The sequence below is a fragment of the Fusarium proliferatum genome, assembly GCF_900067095.1.
Source record: "Fusarium proliferatum ET1 genome assembly, contig: FPRO_scaffold005, whole genome shotgun sequence".
NCBI lineage: Eukaryota > Fungi > Ascomycota > Sordariomycetes > Hypocreales > Nectriaceae > Fusarium > Fusarium proliferatum.
The window spans coordinates 2,057,866-2,076,957 of NW_022194794.1; the positions used below are offsets into that span (position 1 = coordinate 2,057,866).

General features: G+C 49.4%; 6 protein-coding genes across 6 annotated transcripts; 1 reads left to right on the forward strand and 5 right to left on the reverse strand.

Moving 5' to 3' along the window:
- Window positions 1–588: 588 nt before the first annotated feature.
- FPRO_10930 (putative alpha-glucoside transport protein) lies at window positions 589–2,639 on the reverse strand (the record flags this gene model as incomplete). Its single annotated transcript, XM_031231947.1, has 5 exons — window positions 589–813; window positions 872–962; window positions 1,065–2,101; window positions 2,155–2,246; window positions 2,366–2,639. 5 exons carry the CDS (start codon window positions 2,637–2,639, stop codon window positions 589–591), a joined length of 1,719 nt encoding a protein of 572 aa, XP_031081933.1.
- Window positions 2,640–4,239: 1,600 nt separating this feature from the next.
- FPRO_10931 (uncharacterized protein) lies at window positions 4,240–5,742 on the reverse strand (the record flags this gene model as incomplete). The annotated part of the gene is made up of 1 exon (XM_031231948.1): window positions 4,240–5,742. The coding sequence occupies one exon, from the start codon at window positions 5,740–5,742 to the stop codon at window positions 4,240–4,242; it is 1,503 nt and encodes a 500-aa protein (XP_031081934.1).
- A 350-nt stretch (window positions 5,743–6,092) lies between these two features.
- On the reverse strand, window positions 6,093–7,709 carry FPRO_10932 (uncharacterized protein; the record flags this gene model as incomplete). The annotated part of the gene is made up of 3 exons (XM_031231949.1): window positions 6,093–6,464; window positions 6,515–7,156; window positions 7,209–7,709. 3 exons carry the CDS (start codon window positions 7,707–7,709, stop codon window positions 6,093–6,095), a joined length of 1,515 nt encoding a protein of 504 aa, XP_031081935.1.
- A 1,016-nt stretch (window positions 7,710–8,725) lies between these two features.
- On the reverse strand, window positions 8,726–12,271 carry FPRO_10933 (uncharacterized protein; the record flags this gene model as incomplete). The annotated part of the gene is made up of 1 exon (XM_031231951.1): window positions 8,726–12,271. The coding sequence occupies one exon, from the start codon at window positions 12,269–12,271 to the stop codon at window positions 8,726–8,728; it is 3,546 nt and encodes a 1,181-aa protein (XP_031081936.1).
- Window positions 12,272–13,387: 1,116 nt separating this feature from the next.
- FPRO_10934 (uncharacterized protein) lies at window positions 13,388–13,854 on the reverse strand (the record flags this gene model as incomplete). Its single annotated transcript, XM_031231952.1, has 3 exons — window positions 13,388–13,517; window positions 13,567–13,697; window positions 13,816–13,854. The coding sequence occupies 3 exons, from the start codon at window positions 13,852–13,854 to the stop codon at window positions 13,388–13,390; spliced, it is 300 nt and encodes a 99-aa protein (XP_031081937.1).
- A 2,420-nt stretch (window positions 13,855–16,274) lies between these two features.
- Window positions 16,275–17,911, forward strand: FPRO_10935 (uncharacterized protein; the record flags this gene model as incomplete). The annotated part of the gene is made up of 2 exons (XM_031231953.1): window positions 16,275–16,655; window positions 16,718–17,911. The coding sequence occupies 2 exons, from the start codon at window positions 16,275–16,277 to the stop codon at window positions 17,909–17,911; spliced, it is 1,575 nt and encodes a 524-aa protein (XP_031081938.1).
- Window positions 17,912–19,092: the final 1,181 nt, after the last annotated feature.

Genomic DNA, 19,092 nt, shown 5'->3' on the forward strand with positions numbered 1-19,092 from the left:
CCGGTTCCGTCCTCGTGACCGGCCCGGTCCCGTGTATTCTGCAACTTCAATACACATGCCGTTGCCGAATCATACAAGCTTCAGGATGCGGTATATACTATCTTTACAGGAACCCACAAGGCAATTGGGCGCAGAAACGTGGATTGGTTTATGAGAGTGGTCATTCGAATGTTTCTAACTGAAATTACCAAAACGTGGGGGCTTCAAACACTGGTCATAATCACACCAAAAGAAACACAGTATCCAAGGGAATCATCAAGTCAATTATCGTGACGTCTTCAACCAAATTACATACTGGAGCCTCCCGTTTTTTTGCAACTACATTTTGCAAGTCCATAGGATATGGAGCTCACTCCCAAACGCCAACGCCTATCCGATACAAGTGCCAAGGCAAATGTCAATGCCGACCAAGATCCGAGATGTCCCCTTACCAAGATCTTTGCATCTTGCATGTGGCGCATTTCAGCTGAGTCTGTGATGCTTTGCTGGGATATTAACGAGGTCAGGGTACAATCATCTCGTTAACGTTATTCATCTCCTGCACTGTGGAAAGAGTGCATAGGAGGCTGGCAGTTACAATCTGCCAACCTATGCTTTGTCGTGGACCTTCTCGGAGGGTGTGTCTGCGAGTTCTTCGTACCGGTTCATGACATTCTCCTCCACGGTCTCATGGAATACATCCACCTCAGTGGACGCGAACTTCCTTGCACTAATACCTCGCTCAAAAAGCACGTCGAGCTCCGCAAATGTGCGCCCGCTTGGCTCTGGTAGGCGGAAGAAGGTGTAGATGATGCACAAGAAGCAAATACCGCCCTATTGTTCTCGTCAGTAACGAGGCGTATGTGTTCTGGAGTGGTGGAGTGACTCTTACCCAGAAGAATCCCGCATAATTACCCCAGTCCCAGGCTGTGGGGTTGAGCATATAAGGAGTCAAAACGCTGTTGATAATGCCCACGACGTTGCTGTTGTCAAACGTGGTTAGCTCTCCGTAACAACAGCTCGGCCATGGCTTGAACGTCGACTGAGGATAGCGTCCCCTGGCTTTAACAATGTTCGTGACTTACTAGAGGTTACGGCCAAGAACAACTGTCTTGATCTGCAAACGCCGGGATGACAATTCTCCCACGAGAGAATAGCATACAGTTCCAATGGTCAACTGGTAGAACAGGGCCCATACAATCATCATACACCCTGTAGCTAGCGATGATTGGCTTCGATGAGCCTCGGGCACTAGACCAAGGAAACCCATGATAAGCAACATGGAACAAAGACCGCAGAGACCATAGAGAACTAAGGATCGTCTGCCAATACCCAAAGTCATAAGACCCCAAGCACCAAAAACTCCGGCCATATTGATACCGTACTGGCCCAGGGCAAATGAATATGCCTTGTCGGCCGATAGTCCAGCCTGTTCGAGGAAGTAGGTGGAATAGTTGGAGAATGAATTGCCGCTCAGGTTTTGAATGGCCCAGATCATGCATACGATCTCGGTACGGCGAAGGTCGGTGCCCTTAAAGCAGTCCCAGTAGCTTGCACCAGATGTGATCTTTTCTTCAAGGGCAGTTGTATGTACCATCATGGCGATAGTTTCGTCGGCGTCAAAGTCAGTCTCGCGGTCGAGACTGGTCAAGCGAAGCAATGCCTCCTTAGCATCCTGGGTACGACCTCTTCGGACCAGCCACCAAGGCGATTCGGGCGCAAAAAAGATGCCAATGAGGAGCGGCAAGGGCCACATCCACTGGAGAGCATATGGAATGCGGTACGCCCATTCATCGTCGCGCTTGAGCATGGCGTGAATGACGCCTATGCCAATCTCCTGGCCAAGGCCCCAGCAGAAGTTGACATACGTCGTCAAGTACCCACGCAGAGCAACTGGACAAACCTCAGATGCATAGGTAATGGTCAATGTTTGGAAGATACCCCACGGGATACCACACAGTATCTCTGCAACAAGCAGGGTCTGAACGTTCTGGGCGGTAAAGAAGATGGTTGTGAAGCCAGCTACACAGACAAGACAGGCCATGACAGTGTAGCGATAACCAAATCGTTCAGAGATCCAACCGTTGATGAAAAGACCAATGATCTCACCACAATGGGCTCCCTGTGAATTGTTGATGAGCGAGTACTCCGAGGACTTATGGGCAGATCACTTACGTTACTCAGACCAGCTTGCCACGCAGCTGGTACCTGGTATTCTCCATCATCACCAAGGACGCCATACTTCTGGTTGAACTGCGGGAAGGCATCTGGTAGTAAGTGTTAGCGAGATAAAGCTATGGCTTCGCTCGGTATCAATGCTGACACCGCACATCAGGCATCTGATTGCAGTCACACGCGGATGGCCAGGAAGTCGGTCCGCACATACAAAAGTTATTGACGAGAGAGATGTCATAGCCCTCCATTACAATACAGGTGGAGATGAGGATACTCCAGAAGATGGCCTTGGGATAGAGCTTGATGCCCTGGCGTAGGGTCATGGTACGCTCCTTGTGGGCAGCTGAGCGGGCATGCTCGACGATGTTGATATGCGTCTTACTGGGGTCGGTGTTATCCTCAGCGGCCGAGTCCACGGCGGCCCTGTTTTCGGGGGTGTCCTTCGAAGGCGGGGCCGGCGTCACCATGTCTTGTTCGTCCGCCATGACTTCAGCTTCCTGAGCCTGGTCGTGAAGAATGGCTTCAACACCTGGCTTACAAAGCTGAAGACGGCTGTTGGAAAGCACTGCAACGGACAGAGAGGGGCCAAGCAATATGATCAAAACTTGTCCAAATACGCTTGATGTTGTGGTGGAGGAGCAACGTCGAACAAAGTCATACAAATATGAAGTTCAACGTATGTAGAGAAGGTGATACTTCAGATGGACCACAACGAGACACAAGAAAATGACAAAGAATCCGTGGGCGACAGCGATGATAGCCACTCTTTACTCACACACGACCTGCACCAGTACGTAGCAGAAACAGAGAACAAGCAGAGCAGAGCAGAGCAGAGCAGACAGAGAGAGAACACAAGAAGAGAGAAAGTCTGATGGAGTCTGGAAGGGACCTCTTTTCAGGTAAAAATGGATCCAAAGGTCAACAACTTTCATTTTAGGGGCGGATGGTCGGATCAAAGCGGGACGAGCCATGCCAGACCAAGTATGGCAGAATCATTGAATAATGGAGTGCGACTCGAGAGTCTGGAGCTCGCAATTTCTCTCTGTGGTCGTAGCATTTGCTAACAGATTGTCGGGGAGCTTGTGAGGCCACTAGCCAATGGCGCCTGTCGAGGAACATTATCTCTCAAGCCAACCCTTGCTATTTTCAAGTGGGCCAATTGCTCTTGAACCGCAGGAAGAAACCTGACGGTTCATGTCAGATCTGGTTCATTCAGATGTCGAAAGAAGCATGGTTGAGCCATAAGACCACTATACACGCTGTCGCAGTCGCGTCCTTGATACACTGCCTTGCTTCAAGCAGAACGTCAGACATTGTTTGACAATTGAAGCTTATCTTTCGAAAGTTATCAAGGGTGCGGAGCCTCAACTTGGCTAACCCTACTTGACTCCAATGCCCAGAAGCTAGAACAATCGGCAGCCATTTAGCGCCATTCAAACTTGCGAACCCCTGGAACTGCCAGGATAATTGGGGAACTCTTTCAACGTCCGTGGTAGGGCCGACAAACCTTCACCGTTTATTTCATCCCTCGCGGAGTGGCGAGAGCGAACGCAGCCGACTGTCTTTATGATATTAGTTGAAGTGCCGTGGAAGACACCAAGTTTGTGTCGTCAAAACATAATTTGGGACCAAGTAGTGGCTATTACTGACCTATATATATACCAGCTTCAATTCGTGACATGGGAGTTACTCCAAAATACGAAAGGAAAACACACCTTGACCCCAATTGATACTGCAGTCTTGATGCCCTTGCGGTCAGCTATGATTTGATAAAGCCAAGACTTCAAAATCCGGGCCAGCCTATAGTGAAACACCGTTGATCTTGAAACTCACATACACACATGCCAGGGTGGGACTATCACGATAGCTCGTGCGGGGGCCATAGTTGATCTATAAGGTTGCCAGCCGTCTGGGGAAGAGGCGGGGACTTGCATGGGAACTAATTGTCTGAGTTTTCCTACGTTATGAGTCAGGTTTGTGTTGCAGGTGCAGGTGCAGTTGCAGGGTAGTGGTGTAGTGATGCAGCTCTTATATACATTGCTACTCATGCCAACCTATATGCCATGCTTCGTTTGACTATTGACCTCAATTCTTCTTCCACACGTCTCTCCACCACTCCTTTAGCCCATAGGCTTTCTCCTGTGCTTCAACATGGACCTTGACATCGTCGCCTCCAGTCAATGTCTCTAACAAACCCTTCTGTTTGCCCGTTTGCCCCCCTCCTCCTAGGCTTCTAGCTTTTCCGCCCGTCGCACGCTCCTGAATCTCACGAGCCACTGTAGGCGCAACTTCAGCAAAGCACGATTTGAGTTCTCGCTCGAGTGAAAAGTACGGCTTCTTTGCTAGATCCGGCGCCATCAGGTTATAGCTTCGTGTCAGGGCATTAAGACGCTCAATCGACAGCTTGAGATATGCCGCTTCGGTTTGCTCCCATGCTGAATCTCGAAACGGCCGCCCAACAATTGGCGAGGCAGCCTTGATCTCTTCCACTTGCCCATCAGCGTTCTTTCGTATAATTGGGTTGTGCACCTCTTCTGCTACAGCGTATTCTTCCGCTCTTCGAATCTGCTCCTGCAATGATCCTCCCCGTGAAGCGATCATCCTCGCTGCAAAGCGTCGCCAGTCGTTCCGTAGTCGGGCTCTAAAAATACCCAGCTCTTTAGCAAGCTCCTGCTGTTTCTCTATCCAGGGTGGAACAATATCCTGTCTTTGAATCATTTTGTTCATGATATACTCCGTCGTATCGATAAAGGGGTTATCAGCGCGAGCATCACGCTCAACTCCCTTTCCGCGGGGAATATTCTTGAACTGTCCTCTCGCAATAGCGTTCTCGATACGCTCATTCGCCAGTGCTGCAAGACCCGTGATAGAGTTTGGTAACGCTCGGCCTCCAGGCTCAAACCTCTCCCTCAACTCTTTTCTCCAGGCCTCTTTTTCGTCTTCACTCATACCATTTTTGGCTTGTTGACCACCCATTCCGACATAGGTGTTCACCTTGTCCCTCGCTTTGGCCACTTTCTCTCCAGCTGATCGCCCCGGTTGCTTCTGTAGTCGCATATCAACCGGAGGAGGTTGAAACTTGCCCCTTAGGCCCGGGGCGAGAGGTTTCTTTGCATCATCGAGCATTCTAAGTACCGTATCAGCAGTGCTCTCTTCTCCTGTCCACACCTGCGCGGAGGCGATGTACCGTGTTCCCTCGCCTGCTGTTGGTGAGAGACCGGCCTCGGCAAAGGCACTGGCATTTCCAGATTTAAAATTTGCATCTTCAATTTTGTTCAACAGTCTTTCCTTGAGCTCTTCCGAGAAACCGGCATCCTCAACGGCCCTACGTCCGGCTCTTCCACCGGTAAAGAGGGCTTCCTCTGTAGCTTCTTCCAGCCGTTGTGCCAGAGGCCCAAGTTCCTTTTCGACAGTGTTTTCATCACTCTCTTGTTCGAATTTCTTTGCAGTTTTGTCTTGTTGCTGGTCTTCCGTCTTGGGTGCACCAGCTTGTGTTGAGTATTGAGCTGGTGGCAATGTTCTGGGTTGGCAGGAGACTTGTAGGCAACGCCGACAGACAAAGGGCACCCGGCGTATAGGCACAGACATTTCTTGAGCCTTGAAGATCTATAAGAGACTAAGTTGAATTCCAGTGCGAAATTGGAAATGTTGATAAAGGATGAACTTGTATGAAATTGTAATGACGGCAATGAAGTTGATCAGTTGAGATTAGTCAGCCAGCCACCCTATACGCACCATCATCGCCACTTGAGCCATCAACACATTATAAATTTGACTTGGAATAGCTATCTCTAGTAGAGTCCTTTATATTTAAGAAAGTACCTGCATGTGCTCATACTATTGAATAGTTCGAATTGTCCTGTCGTGTAAAGACTCCGCCAGATATCGGCACCAAAAATGACCCTCTAACCTCAACTCACCATCGACTCAGACTTAGCCTACAAAAAATGATTGAAGGCAATAGCGAGTAGAAGGGCAAACACTGAGCTAACTGGTGGACTCGTATGAAACGCAAAGTCCTCTTTGTCTCCTTGGTTCCCTTCACCGTGAGGATCATCCCTAGGTTCTCCATCGGGAGTGTTCGCCCTTACAATCCAGGTACTGCTGCTATTGCCGTGAAGGTCACCACTCGCAAGATTAACTGTGGCTGTTGAGCCGAGAATTTTACCACTTTTACTTACACCGATAGCCCGTGCGGATCTAGGAAGTGGTAATGTCTCCAGAAGGATTTCTGTTTCAAAGCCAAATCGAGATGAATTTGCGACGAGTCTGGGAGAAGAAGTGGCGTTCTTGTCATCTTCACCAACGTACTACTGAAGAGTCAGCAACAGTCACAAGTAAGGGGTGTGCCTGAACGCACTACTTCCCATCGGTCAACTTGGGTATCGCCGTTCCAGGACACATAGATGGTAGCGTTTGTCGCCTCATTTCCTGGAACCGCGGCAGCGATGGAAGGACCCCATGGAGGTCGGCCAATCCACTCCATCTTCCACGCGCGATACACAGACATATCAAGATCGGGATCGCCGCCAGTTGCTTGTGGGATGACTCCTCGCTGAATATCCATGACAACTGTACCATTGGATGCATGCTCTGTAATCCCTGGGTTCGCTCCCCAGCCGACAAGGAAGTTGCCATTGTCAAGGCCCTGGACGCTGCCCCCTGAGCCTGAGGAGATCTTCTGAGGATGATAAAACTCATGTAAAAGCCTGACTGTCATTTCCTCATAGTCAAGTTCCACAACAACACCACGAGAACAATTTTCTCCGCTACATGATCCGCTTGTGGTGACTCGATTGTCGAAGAAACTGATTTGACTCTCATTGCCCTGGACAAACTTTGCGTCATATTGATTTGCGAAGTTGGTTGCATTGCCGCCACTGAGGTCCTTGAATTGGTTGCGCTTTCCTCCGAGGACCCATTGTGGGTTCAGGCTATCAGCTTGGAGGAGGATGATCGCCGAAAGACTCCTTGATGAAACCAGGTAATGACCTTTCGAGGTCTGCTCCTGATCAGTGCCTGGGCGGTTGAGAAACCAAGAAGAGGGCTCATACCTTCGACACGCTGTCTATGTGAAACCAGTCGAAGCCATCACCATGCATGAAAGTCTTTTTGGGACTGTATTTGACCATGGTGTCGGTCAGATTGACATGTGTGAAGGATCTCCACACGTTGGTGACCCTGTTGGTTTCGAGTTCGACTTCTTGAAAGATGGAATCGCTTAGCCAACCATCCATTTCGCCCCCAAGAGCGGTCAAGTTGTATCTGACATCCTGGACAGCGGTCATCAGAGCTGTGCCCCCCTGAGTTGTGAACTCGAACTCATGGATACTGCCTTGTGTAGTCCCTAGGTCCTCAATCTTGACTGTCCATTTCTTCTGGTAGTTGGCATCAAACGCATGACAGCGACCGCCCTCAATGAAAGTGAGATACTTGCCTCCGCTCTTCACTTGAGCACGAGCATCAAATGTTTTGGCGTATGAGATATCAGCATATACAAGGCTGAGATCTTTGCTGGAAAAGATAGCAGGCCCCGATTTGTCGCCATGCTCCATTGCCAAGAAGAGAAAACCTGAATCATCAACAAGATTGGGGTTGAAGGTACTGATTTGGAAGACAGGGGCCACCACCTCCGAGGACCTGAAGTCCTGTGAGGGAAATTGACCGAGGAAGCCCTTGTTGTATGCCTTCAAATCATTCACAGGAGCGTCATCTGCGAGAGATGGAGTAGCTAATGAAGCAAGCGTCGCGACTTGCACCAAAAACGAAACCATTTTTTAGGAGACAAAAAGAGTGAGAAGCAGAAAGAGGAAAGAGATAGTTTAGAGAGGAGTTGCGGACAACGAAGCGAATGACGAGAGTTCCAAGAAAACTCCAAAAGTGCTCCAAAGACGAAATTTCGAGAGAGTGTAGAGGGGAAGAGGATCGATCGTTGATATTTGTCGGTGTAAGACGAGAGTTTCAAATGCCTCTCACAAGAAAAGATGGAGTGAAGACGACATGAGACTTCCGTTTACCCAAGGCAGTTGCACTGAACAGTTTCGTGCCTGCCCTTTCTGAGACGTGCAACTGTAGCCTAAATATGAGAGGCAGGCAAGAGTCAAGACTTTCCACGACTTCTTTCCTGTTACATCTAGATGAAAGGAAGGGAAAACCCAAGGTACTTGTCATGTCATAAAGCGTCTCTTACGCCGAACCCCAGACACCGCCGCAATAATAGAATGACTCGTTCCTTTTTGTACGCTCTGTTATATCTTTGATGCTTGGCCTAGGTATGACTGAGACTCTCATCGTCCATAATTATATACAAACAATAACAACACAAAAGCTACAAGTGCCTGTGTCCCCCATGTATAGCTCCGCAACACCATACCATTAATAACTTTTGTGCTCCTCCCTTCTTTGTCCATGGCCTAGGCTCCTATTTCCGAGGGCCTACGGCTCGCACCGGTGTCTACTATGTATATCCAAGCCCAATCCAAACTCCTCATGCCGTGTTGTATCAGTTTGTTCCTTTTCCGTTGGTCGTATCTAAGTAGTCATTCATAAAACAACAACAGCGAATCATATCCTATATTCGCCCCCCTTCAAGAACTTCTCGTTCGAGAATCTCAATCTGGCCAGATTCCCCTGTGCGCCGTCGTTCCATGACCCAGCGCGTAGCTCCACTGTCTTCCTCTTTGACGTATGATATACTATCAGCTGAGCCCTTGTGTCGATGTCCTATACCCGGACGCTTTGGAGCTGAGCCTGGTTCAACCATGCTGACCCTGTTCGAAGTCTCCAGAGGGCTCACCATTGCCGAGGCCGGCATGCTCTCAGCATCGGATATCGGAGAGATAGGATTGTCAAAAGACTTTGATGGGGGCCTGCTAATATTTAGAGGCCCTACCGATACATCCCCTCTAACGCTGGTGTCGAGTTTGGCCAGTGTCGGGACAGGAGGAGGAGACAAAGTCAAACCGGGAATGCCACCTGTCAAAGTCGGGCTTCCTGATGCGCTCACACTGTCCGAGTCATGACTAATGGTGGATAGGACCGAATTCTTTCGAGTATGGAAGGTCGTTGGGCTCATAACACTCTGACCCCATGGCGAACTTGATAGGTCACCCCTTTCTGACCGAGGGGACCCATTCTGGCTAGACACAAGACTGGCTTGAGAGCCACCCCAAGCCCTGGATCGAAGACGGAGCAGGGCGGACAATGTCATCTCGTCGCCGCGATCACCCATTAGAGCAAGCTGGGCTAGACCAGGACTCTGCAGCGGTGTTCCGCTGAACCCGGGCATACCAAGGCTCATGAACGAGTTTCTGTTGGAATACTCCGACCTCTCTGTGATAGGTGTCAAGTTCGGCTCCCTTGAAATCATGCGTCCACTTGTGCTGCGGTCCAACCCATTCTTGGGTCCGAAGAAGCCACCATTAGCATACTCAAACTCGGGTCCTTGTTGTTGGCTAGCTGGGGCGGAGTAGAAGTTGAATTCCTGGCCATACCACCCATCGCAGTCATTAGCTAGAGCGCTTGCGTTGGCCTCAGCAATGATAGCATCGTCATCGAGCTCGAAATCGGCCATGTCTTCATAAGAATCGTTATAGCCACCATAATCATCAAAGCTCTCATAGTCGTCCTGCTTAAAAGAGTCATCGCGATCTGGTGTATCAGGCGATTGGCTTGGTTCAGATAGAATGGTTTCATCAGCTGTAGGCGAAGAACTCCGTTGAAATTTGCCTGATGCTGCTGCCTTGTAAGTTGCGGCAACGAGAGCAGCCTGGTAAGCCGCCATGGTATCACTGTTAGGAGGTGATGCTGAAGGGGCCATAGCTGAAGGGCCATGAGGTGAATGAAGCTTGGGGCTTTCGTGGACAGCCTCAGGCTCAACAGGTTGCTTTTCCTCAACACTGAGTGATGTATGGGCCGTAGTCTTGGACATCTCTGAACCCGCAGAGAACGGCGCTGTCATATCTGACGATCGATTCGGTTCATCTTGATTCGCGGATCGTTGCAATGCATTCGCAAATGCCCCTGCGATCGGTCGACCGAATTGATCGGTATCATTGTTGTCAAATATCGACTCGTCAAAAGGAGTATCATCCCATTCTGGAGGGGCAGCAAGATCCTCAGCAAACTCGTTCCTCTCGAATTCTAGCATCCCATCATCATAATAGAGCTCGTCATCGTTTAATTGGCGCCCTGTAACGATTGGTGGCAAGTCTTGGTTCTTCAGGAATGCAGCCTCATTCTCCAGACTGGGCACTCTCGGAACGTCCAGTCCTTGGATCCCCAGTCCACCTGCCTGCATCTCTTGATTCAGTTGTTGGTCGAGAGGGAGGTTGGGAGACAATTCTCCAAGTATATTCGGCGTGTATTGACTCATAGCATATCCGATCCGATTGCCTTCTGCATCCCTCGGGGTGGGCAAGAAACCTGCGCTGCGCGGGCTCGTCAACGACGATGTAGGGCCCGATCGTTGAAAGACGAAGCCAGAGAAGTTCTCTTGATCGTTGTCTGGATCAAGCTCATCGTCTTGTTCGTCGACAACGTTTCTGCCCAGCGTATTGTTCATGTTATTGTCCAGATGGTTGCCTATATGGTCATTGAATTTATCGTTGATTCCGCCGTCGTCCATATCATCATAGTCATCACCGACCATAGGAATATCTTCCTCGAAGCCATCGTCTTCCATCATTGCATCGTAATCGAAACCATCGTCATCAAAATCATCAAAACGCGAGTCTCGAGCTACGGCGGGTTCGGCCGTCTTCTTCTCGAGCTCTCGTTGTCGATGCCTGTCCTCAAGAAGCTTCTCTTGTTTTGCAGCGCCAATCATATCAAAACTAAACCTTGACGAGGTACTCTTCATATGTCGAGGGATCGCAGAAGGGATGTCCTTGCCTGACAATCCAGACAGTGAGGGACCTCTCGATCTCCCAGCCCGAGGTGAAGTGGATCTCTCATGGATGTATGCTTCGTCATCAATCAACCGTGATGCTTGAGGCGACCTTGGCTGAACCGAGATGGGAGGGTTGTCCTTAGGAGGCACGGGAGGCGCATCTGACAAGGCGAGGTCAGCCAGCTCTGCCGCAGGGATTTGAGCAGCAGTAGATGCTGTGCTTGGCGTCATCTTGAGTGCCCTGGAATCTTGGGAGTAAATGGACTCGGAAGCATTACTAGGCTCTCGCTGGGTTAAAGGTGTGGCCGAGAGAGGAGTCTCATCTGCCTGACTGGCAGCTGGGTTCAGAAACCTCTCTTGGGTGGGAAGGGGAGCGGAATTAGGGACTGGCGAGACAAAAGGAGGCTGCGCTGTTTCCCTGTTTACGGCGTTCCTCTTTGGCCGCGGGGCACTGAAATCATGGACTCGAGTTCCCATGATACGAGGGTCATACATCGGATCCTCACCGCGCCGAGCCAAGGGTAATGGGCGCAAGTCAGGAGCATGCTGACTGTTCTTGCGCCTCATCAATAAGGTCGACATTGGTTTTTTGAGAAATGGTAACCCTTTTTTGGGCTTGAGGATTTCGGTGTTGCTTGTTGTCTGTGTAAGCGAGGGGAGTTCCGTAACCAGTCGGGTACCTGCAGGACGGCGCCCGGTAGGTGCAGCAGCTGAGTGCTGAAGATCTGTAGGGGTACTGAAAGAGGATGCAGCTTTTGTATTCCTCAAAACTTGTGGCGATGGTCGCAAAGGAGCGCTGTTTGAGGTCAATGACGGTTGAGATGCTGAATGTTGTCCATGCAGACTAGACCCTCTTCCGTTGTCCGCAGTTTCAAGAGCCTGAGCCTCCAAGTCCCGCTGGTATTTTCTCAGAGCGACACCACCTATGAATGATCCCTTGTGAGATGAACTTTTGGAGTTCGGTTGCGGTCGAGGAGGATCTAGCGGGCTTGTGGCAACATTCTGACGACTATCTCGTGATTTCCCAAGGTCCTCTGTGGTAACACGGGTTATGGGTGGTAGAGTGGGAGGCAATGCAGAAGGATTCGACGAGGTCGGTCGCAGTTCCGGAGAGAGTGCATCGGGAGAGAAAGGCACAGCGGGCGTAGGCGAAGTAGGATTGTTATCGGGAGAAGGCGAGGCAGGATTCGAGGGCCCTCGCCTGTGGAACCTCAAATGGGACAGCATACCGAAGAACCGGCTGAGGTCTGCGTCAAGGAGAGTGAATCAAAATGTCGACGGCGGCTGGGTGGGGGGGGAGCGCTTCCGCGCTTGAGCTTGCGTAAGGGAACCGATAAGTAGTGAGAAAAGGGCAGCGCATCCGTGGGGCAGCACCCGATGGTGTAGTGTAGGGCGAAGCAAACAGTAGGTGAAGGAGGCGATCGAAACGCGATCATGGCATGACTCAAGGGGTCGCAGTCGCAAGAGACAACGTAAACATAGTGGTCGATCGATAGGTGTCTTGTTTGGGCTTTGGGCGTGAGAAGAGCCGGGTATCGATAGCGCGCAGCAAGGGAGCGTAAGCTTGTTTCTAAATGCGCTGCGCAGCGATAGCCGAAGTATGTTTGTTTTGAGTGAGGCTGGTGCTGATGCAGAGAGGCTCGGAGAATTCGGTGGTATAGTCGATGTAGATTGCCGCGATGGAAATGACGGGATGCGATGTTGTTGGGAGGAGGCTGAGGAGATAAAGTGACAACCTGACTAACTTAATTGACCTGGCCCCGATGCGTGGTTGGTGACGGATTTACAGTTTCAAGGGACCCGATCCAAAAGCCTGGCAATGGCAAGGAAAGGCAGGGCAAGGATGAGGTGAGTTGCACGTGCATGAGCCACTCGAATACGATTCTGACGCCGCTTCTCAAGTCCAATCAGCAAAGCAACAATGATTTTCTTTCAAGAGAGAATTTAAACCGACTGTATCATCAGTTGTTACAATCAATAAATCCATTGAGAGAACCAAGCAAGCAATTAGCTAGCTTTGACAAGTAACTAGGGCTTTTAGTTTAGTCCTACAGCTTTGTCGTCGGTAGTGGGGCCGGCTTCTGTTACAGCAAACCTAGTAATAATAAACCAGGCTTTGCGCCAAGTCTATAAAAAGAAATCCCTACCTACCTAGGTATCCCTTCTAATTAACAGCAGTAATAAGAGTGAATTCTTTTTTATACAAAATTTGCGCAAATAATGCGTCTTCCTCGATGATGAGTATTTGCCATGTCCGGGGAGAGTTCATCTTAAAAAAGAGTCTCCCTTGCCGTGGACAAAGGGCAGCTTTATTAACTACATCCACTTACACAAGCTCGCCCTTCAACTCTTTACGTGCAAGTGGCCATCGAGATAGTCTCTGACTGGGCCTAGAGTCTGTGCAATGGGTCTCGGCTTGGCGAAGGGGTTGAGCTTTGTTCCTGTTTCTATAGAAGTCTCAGACGCATTGTTGCTATAGGACATGATTTCTACTCGTTAAGAATCTTGGCTCTTACACATACGCCGTCGCAATCTCCGAGCATGAATCACCATCTAGTGCAACGGAGGAAATCATGTTCAGTATCAACATCACCCATGACATGGCTTCTGATGGGCTGCTGCTATACGATATTTCAAGGCCTCGCTCTTGAGTCTAACTTGCCAAGAGGATGTGGAAGTACGTGGGTGGCAGCCAACACGCCGATAAGGTTAATCCCCCAGAGTCTAATCACATAAACTTTGTAACCGCTATGCCAACTATCGTGACATACCCAATAGTAGATGAATAGATATGCGATAGTGTTGGCCATGGCGATTAAGCTTATCTGAGACGACTCATGTAGCTGGAGCTGACCTTTCGACCAGGCATGTTCCATCGAATAGGTGCACAAGAATCGATGATGACAAGGCGAGGCTACCTATTCAGCGGTTAATAAGCAGCCGTACCGAGCGATTCCCCTCAGTTGCTATGCGTCACCGAGTAACATTCCCATTTCGGGCTTGTGTAACACTGCTGAGAATTATGTAAGTCAATGTTAATGTCGATCAAAGTTTAATCGCGTACGTGACATCGGTCTATGACACAATTCATTCGCATCAGAAAGCGATGACTCTTTTGACTCGGGGTAGTTAATACTCGTGATTCAGTCAGCTGTCATCTTTTGAGTCCGGACAATAGAAAAAGAAAACAAAGCGGCAGCCACAGTTTCAAAAGTCTTCAACTTTCAACGCTGACCTGAGCCACGAGGCTGTGAGGTTTAGTGAACTAATAATACAGCGTTGCCGAGCTGAGAGCCTCAAACAATCAGGTCAGTGTGTGACATGGAGGTATGGGGGCTGAAGGCGTCGAAATCACGGCATTCATTTCTCATTGACGAATGGAAATGAAAGATATCATAGTCCGATGTGAGGAATGTTGTTGGAGAGGACCGTTTATTCTAGACCGTTTTCGATATGTGGTGGTTCTTGGCGATGGCTTGCTCGGCCCGTGGTCTTTGAATGAAGATATCCATCTGTGTTTTGTGTTTAGGAAAAGCTTGGGGTACAGTGTTATAGCTTTCTGAAACTTCTGTTTTGTCTATCTAAACAGTGTAACACAGAGACTAGATCTTTTGCTTGGGTTCCCAAGACTTGTAGGCATTAGGATTCCTGGGCAGACCTCATCATGAGTCGATTGACTGGTGAAATACAGGCGGCGGAGACTGGGTGGACATTTATTAAATTATATCTGGCGTAACCGAGCGCTCCGAACGTGGGGAAATAAGAATGACGTAGAATTTCCTTAGTTTGATTGCTTGGCAGTAAATAACGAAGAAAGAGGACGTGAAGACAAAATGATTGTATGTATATGTGTAATACAATATCCGTTGGTGATCAACCGGGTGCATCGTTACCTTGGGAGGCATCAAGTTTGTCTCGTGAGTTATTACCGGTTGCGGCTCATGAGAAGCATACACTGGACCAAACTTGCAGTACATCATCACTCAGTGATCAACGGCTGAGTTGCACCCACCCACTCACTTCCCCACAAACCATCAACAATAGATAGATCTCTTAGTCAGGTTCTGGAAGTTGAGATTCTTGGCCTGTGCTCACCCGTGGCTTCGGTTCTAACGTAGGTAGCCTGACTTGACCTGGCTGAGCCTGGGCGGAGGCTAAGACTCCACTGCTGACGACGCATTTCTTGGGACTAATTTAACTTGATAAAGAAGGGCCAAAAGAAACAACGGCTTGTATCCGTAAGTGGGAGAACAACGTTGCTGCCACGGATGACGAGGCCGGAAGACGGCACCGGGATGTGGGTACAGACGCGCCGGCCGGATCCCGCTGTAACCGTGACGTGACGTTTCTTGTTGGCTTCAATCGTCTCGAGAGATTCAGGAGAGGGTGAGAGGGACACAATTCGATGAGATTCGCTAATTCATTCTCTTGGCCGCATGGAAATCCACCCTCCAAACAAGGATGCCTCTAATCTCTCGTCTCTGCCTTGTCCTCCCTTTCCTGAATCGCTTTAGGCTCACCACATCCCGCGATACCAAGTCTGTGAGAGGTCTTGGCCACGCAACAAAGTTGTGGTGAGAGTCGGCTTGGCAATGACTGTTGCATCAAGTTATTCCATCGGAGGTTACGGATACTGCACTTATTAGTTTAAGTAGAAGCGTAACCGTTAGACTTATCGACCCCGAGGCGTATCCCTGATAAATCAATCGCTTATTCTCCCATAAATTCTGTCATTTCATCTTATTTAACTGCTAACAGTGCAGCCTTATTTTCGCAATAGCCTCTGAACTCGGCCTGTTCTAAGTTAGGAGTTGCTCCTGTCAACATCAAAACTCTCTCGTCTTAGACTCTTGACCCTCGCATAACACCCTATCATAGGTAGCCTTTACACTCTACAACCTCTCCCCTGAAGCCGTTTCTAGCCTCTCATCCTGTCCTGCTTTCGAAACGCCTCGCTCAAAGTTAATCACTGCTTCCCACCGGCAACATTCCTCTCAAAACGTGCACTCAATCACTTCGAGAGGCTACTTCCACGAATTGGGCGTCCACCACCGGATCTTCGGCATAGGATTTGCATTTTCTAGTTCTAGACCTATCCTATTTCTATCTACAATTTCTCAGCCACATCAACACCAAACGACATATACATTTTGCCCATGGCCCACATCAGTACTTGAAATCGCCGTGCCTTTTTCTCCTGTTGGTCGCTTCTACTCGACTCTCGCGCATCATGTTTCAAGCACGATGGAAATCACCAGCAGAGCTCGATCATCAACTCCCAAGTCGTCGTGACAGTCAAGATTCTGTCATGGGTAGACTCGGTGGAAAGAATGTTGTCATCTTTTGCTCTACTCGCGTTTGGCGCGGCGCGCCTAAGCTGATCCTTCAGATCGCTGCCCTCTTCTTCACCACCTTTCTGATCTTTGGCGTATTACCAAATCGACTATCAGGCGGACAGCTCAGAAATGGTTCCACTGGACTATTTTCTTGGGGAAGACATGAGCCAGAACCTGAATCAAATTTGAGGATCGTGGTGTTTGGATCCCCCGATGTCGTGGGCAATGTCAAAGATCCCCGACACAGAACATGGACCGAAGAATTATGTGACGAGGTTAGTTGCCAAAGTTCGATCTTGTGATGTCGACCCTACTTACTAATATACCATTAACTTAGCTTAACTGCAGTTCTTATCTCTCATTGGTACCAGATGGTCGACCGAACAGGGGCCTCATCAGCAACGAACTCCATCAAAAAGGCGTCAAGGATCTTCTCAACATCACAAAACATACAGACGTGAAGAAGAAGCCAGCCTTCGACTACAACTTCATCTCCAAACAGTACCCAACTCCAGACAAAGTCCCTGACTTAGCCAGCCAAGTGAAGACCTTCCTCGCGATGCCACCACCTGAAATCCCCCCACGCGAAACGCTCTGGATCTTCAGCTTCGGCACTTGGGAAGTCTGGAACATGGCCGCAATGCCAAGGACGAAGTCGGAAGATATTATTACAGACATGGCGAGAGTTATCCTTGACCAGGCTGAAATACTCTACGAACGATCACTAGACCCGACTTCCATTGCGTACTCGGACTTTTGGACGAATGCGACCGAAACCCAGATCAGAGAGCTGACGGCACCCGGCGCTCTAGATAGTGTCGACAAACGCAAGTTCGAGAGCTTTCGCATTATAGCGCCCATGATATTCGATCTATCCTTGACACCGGCGTGGCAAGCTCGACAGGCGCCACCAGTACCAAACAGCGTAGTAGAGCATACTCGAAATGCCGCGGAACTGACCAAATATTGGAATCAAGAGGTGGATTTTGCAGTTGCTGAGTGGATTGAGAGATCGACCAAGAAACCCCAGAAGCCGGCTTCTGAGGAAAAGGCATCTAGCAAGACCAAGACTAAGAGAACCGAGAGTGTTGAGCCAGTTGAGCACAGCGAAGATATTAAAGACTCGGCGAAGAAGACATACGAGGACGAACGTGTTATCCAAGCTCCATACCCCATGCGTAACGGGCTGGCGGTGGACATTGGAAAGGTGCTTCTCGATGCTATGACAGAGGGTGAGATGCAGCATGCAGCGGTGGTAGATCTGCGAGGACGTGGTACAATGTCACCAAACGCGACGATGCGATTCGCCGATGTCTGGACTTCGTGTGTCAAGGCTGACATGTCTGATCTCACTATCGATCAGGACAAGGTCACGGCTGACTGTGCTGTTGAGAACGACCATTTATTCTACGACTCGTTGACGATAAGCGAAAGGGCCATGAAGGGCGCAGTCCAAGCGGTTGTGCAAGAGATCAAAGACGAGCTGTTCAATGCACAGAAGAAGAAGGGCTGGTTATACGGGGGATGGTAGTTCAAGCAAGCGTGTATGATCAGTTGGTTTCCACTTTGCATTTGACATTGCATTGCATTGCATTGGTATTGGTTGATACCCGGTGGTTAGAGACATGGAAATGCATATATGACTAAAGACAGGATGGATGGACGGATGGGTGGCGTTTAGGAGTAGATAGAATCGGTTTATTGATAAGATGGAGAACGAGCATCTTCGCATGTATAAGCTCTCGTACAAGTGCCAAAACGAAATTGACAACCTTGTGAGCCCCATCAGTGACTACAACACAAAGTCCGTTCTTGACGTACGGGCCGAACCTTGAGGGGACTAACAAGGGGCTCTCCCAAACCCGAGATCGCCGGCTCGATGCTGGATCTACTCCCAGGAAGCGGGACACTATGAAGCGTGCACATCGGTAGGGAAGAGATTAAGTTAAAGTTGGTTGATCACAAAAGAGGTTAACTCTAACCTGCAGGATTAATGTCCGTTCTTCTCCTGGCTTGGCTATACATATCTCGCGGTCCAACACCTACCTAGTCAACAGTCGAGTTAAGGATGTGACGTAATACGGCAGTTGATCTGACCCCTCTAACCTCGATCGATCACTACAAGGGTCCTCTCTGCCTGGCAAATCCAACATCCGAGAGGTCAACTGCAAATATGATGCCAACATGAACACACTCCAATGCCCCCCGACTCCTGTTTTTGACAGAATAATAGCACAGCCCACTGCAAGCCACACTCAAACGGTCCAATCTTGGCTTTGGACGGGTCATTCTTCTAGGCATAGCGCCCACGCGGGTAAATCTCCACCCCCACAAGTCTAGAAGATCGGCGTCGCTAGTATCACGCAGCGACGTCACAAGTCCAAGCAAGACCTTACCTTAAACAAAGCACGTCGCAGCCTCTATAAACAAATTTCCTGCGCTATTGATTTGATCTCCGTATGAGATCACGTATATTAAGGCCAAGACCTGAGTTGCTGGCAAGTTCTTAACACGCGCACTTTCCTCCTGTGACTGAGACCCTGAACGTTCTGTTCTCTTGTAGGTTAATCCATGAGACCGCCTCCTCGAAAATTACTGAAACATAAAACATTGTCTCGCTGCCTATTTTCCTTTTGCACTTTCACGCCCTGAAACCTGACCTAGACATCCACGAGACCTTGCGGCTCCTGATACAGCAGCTTCACTGTCCCT